Genomic DNA, 2,952 nt, shown 5'->3' on the forward strand with positions numbered 1-2,952 from the left:
ATATTTTCATAAAGATTTACTTCATTTTTTTATTTTTTTTATTTCATCATTTGATATTTGTCTTTAAAAAAAAAAGATTTTGTAATTTTATAATTTTTTATTTTAATCGAGTTATCTTAATTTTTTAACTTGAATTGCGAGTTTAATAAGTTAATTAAAGTTTATTTATCCTTTTTAGAGGATATGTTTTCTTTAAAAAGAATTTTACTCTCTTGTTTTAACATTTTTTTTTTAAAAAAAAGAAAGTTAATCCCTATGGCGCAGCGCGCAGGTGCACATCTAGTCTCTCGCTAGCTGCTAAATGTTTTGCAATCTGATTTGCTTCTCTAAATACATGACTGAAACTGACTAATTTAAAGGATTGATTTACTTGGCATAAATATAGAATTAAACAAACTCTAGAGAATCCCATACATAACAAATCGATTGAACGCGAAATTGATGCATTTAAATGTAAAGTGAAAACCGTAAATTAGGACTCCTAAATTTCTAGTTTTTAGGGTTCAGCTTTCAATCAGTTAGGCTGGAAATTTTATTATGTGTGTTATACAAGTTAATATATAAGGGCGACCGTGGACACTTCACAATCCAACATAAGACAACTATTACTGGTCATTCAGGAGTTGATTCAAAAAACAAATTATTATTTGCAAAGATTGATCTGAATGCTAAACTTGAGGTAAGTATGAACAAAGTAAAAAGCAATAAGAGTATATAATAGCATACTTCCTCGACTTATAAGATATTTTTTTAATGTAGCTCAACTTGAGGTGGTTAGGAGTTTTTTTTAATGTATTAAGATATTTTTTAATTGATTTTATGATTAAATTAATGATATATTAATATGTTTTTTTTAACTTAATATTATTCAATATCAACTTGTTTAATATAAATAAACATGTATTAAAAAAACAGTCAACAAACATAACAAATTATGTTTATATCAGTTCATTAGTTTATTTTCATCTAAAAATTAGGTAAAGTTGTTTATTTTTTTTTGCATCGTTGATACAATCACTGACATAATTTCTATATTGACGAATCCATACGTCATCGATACACGATCAATTACCGAGTGGTATTCCTGTCGTTTATGCCTTGGAACTGTACTTGTGTGTAGGTATGAACAATTGCTTTTTAGGCAAGAAACTGCGTTGTGGAATAGGAGAAGAAGGGGCAAAAAACAAGCAAAGATCACTCTTGAGATTACATCAGACCAACAAACGTTGTTTATACTAAGAACACGTGAAGCTTTCATGCTAACGTTTTCTTTTTTAAAAGAAAATATCTAAGATACGACGGGAAACAACTTTACAGGCATTAACACTAGAAGAAAAATCAACAGGAAGCTCCTAAATGCTGCGGAAACAAATAGCAATTTTATAAAGAAAAGGAATACATGACCTGAAAAATCTCTTATTCTGAACCACAAATCGCAGCTCATATAGCAGTAAAAAAAGAAGTAGGACTTGGAGGGATTGGGATTTCGACGGTCCCCTCCAACATGAGGAGGACCTTTTTCATTGAAGGGCGGAGGGATGGCTCATCAAGAGTGCACCAAAGTCCCACTTTAACCATCCTATCTAACTGTTTCTTATCGACGATTTCATCACCCACAAGTTTGTCCATATCACCGTCCAGAAAACATTGGTAAACCCACTGTTCGAGAACAGCTTCATCCTCTGGAAGACTCCAATCCACATTCTTTCGACAACACGTGATCTCCAACAACATAACTCCAAAGCTATAAACATCTGCTTTAACTGTCACCGGCATATTCCGGTGCCATTCTGGTGCTACATATCCCCTCGTCCCTCTGATTCCGGTGAAGGTTTTTGTTTGGTCTGACTTCAGAAACTTTGCCAATCCAAAGTCAGAAACTTTGGGGCACCTGCTTTCATCTATTAGTATATTCTGAGGTTTTATATCACAGTGGATGATCTGAGTGTCGCACTCTTCATGTAGATAAACAATACCCCTTGCAATGTTGCGAGCAATTTCCAACCTTTCAGGGAAGCAAGGTCGTTTTTCAAGTGAGAAGAGTATGTCAGCAAGGGAGCCATTGCTCATGTACTCGTATACCAGGAGCCTGTGATGTTCATCATGGCAATAGCCGAGCAGACGGACTAGGTTTCTGTGATGTGTTTTCCCAATGACTTTCATCTCATTCTGAAATTCTCTTTCCCCTTCAGCTAGAACTTTCTCCAGTCTCTTTACAGCAACAACCTTTCCGAGTACTTGATATGATCCCTTTATAAACTGTCCCAAATGATCCCCTGCCAATTTCTTCCTTGAAACCACCAGTAATATTTTCTAGCTCTGCATAAGTGAAAAGCTCGAGGAGCAAATACCTCATTCAATGCAGTACCATTCATTATTGGGCACCCTTTTATATGACAATACATGATTTCTGTAAACGATGATTCCGAAAATCGCCACCATAGCAAGCCCAAAAATGCAACAAATGAACCACTTATTATTAGGATTGTCCTGCCAGTGCCAAGGTTCTTCTTCTCGGTTATAAGCTCTTTATTGTCCATGGTGGATATGGGGTCTACCCACCTTGACGACAGCCAAGTTCGAACTTTCTAAGTTTCTCCTCCCAAATCTCAAAGGAAGCCTTTGCTTTCTGCAGTACTGCCCATCCGTGAATAATGCTGCTTCACAGTTACAGTCTTTCCAAACAGGCTTTGCTTACAATTTCTTTAGTTGTTGATGACAAAAACGGAGTATGAAACATCTTCCCACTCAGTATTAGAGAGCTCTTCCATGGTGTATGTGCTACTTCCATTCTTGTCTTTTGCAACTTTCAGCTTTGAAATCCCTTCTCACAGCCAGAAGTCCAATTTCCCTGGGCAACAAACTTAAATCCAGGAAGACAAATACATTCAGCTTCCTGATCCTTCATAACACAATATCCATTAAGACCGCATGATCCTTTCGGGTCGCACT

At 35.7% G+C, this 2,952-nt stretch overlaps 1 protein-coding gene across 1 annotated transcript; it reads right to left on the minus strand.

Moving 5' to 3' along the window:
- Positions 1–1,440: 1,440 nt before the first annotated feature.
- On the minus strand, positions 1,441–2,540 carry LOC118055671 (G-type lectin S-receptor-like serine/threonine-protein kinase LECRK3). The gene is made up of 2 exons (XM_073409251.1): positions 2,352–2,540; positions 1,441–2,259 (listed from the first exon to the last, which is right to left on the minus strand). The coding sequence occupies exons 1-2, from the start codon at positions 2,538–2,540 to the stop codon at positions 1,441–1,443; spliced, it is 1,008 nt and encodes a 335-aa protein (XP_073265352.1).
- Positions 2,541–2,952: the final 412 nt, after the last annotated feature.

The sequence above is a fragment of the Populus alba genome, chromosome 5 (genome assembly GCF_005239225.2).
Source record: "Populus alba chromosome 5, ASM523922v2, whole genome shotgun sequence".
NCBI lineage: Eukaryota > Viridiplantae > Streptophyta > Magnoliopsida > Malpighiales > Salicaceae > Populus > Populus alba.

Coding starts and splice junctions, on each gene's coding strand:
- LOC118055671 (XM_073409251.1), bottom strand. CDS start 2,540: ATGGACAATAAAGAGCTTATAACCGAGAAGAAGAACCTTGGCACTGGC. Junction 2,260..2,351: donor ATGGTACTGCATTGAATGAG/GTATTTGCTCCT, acceptor CATTTGGGACAG/TTTATAAAGGGATCATATCA.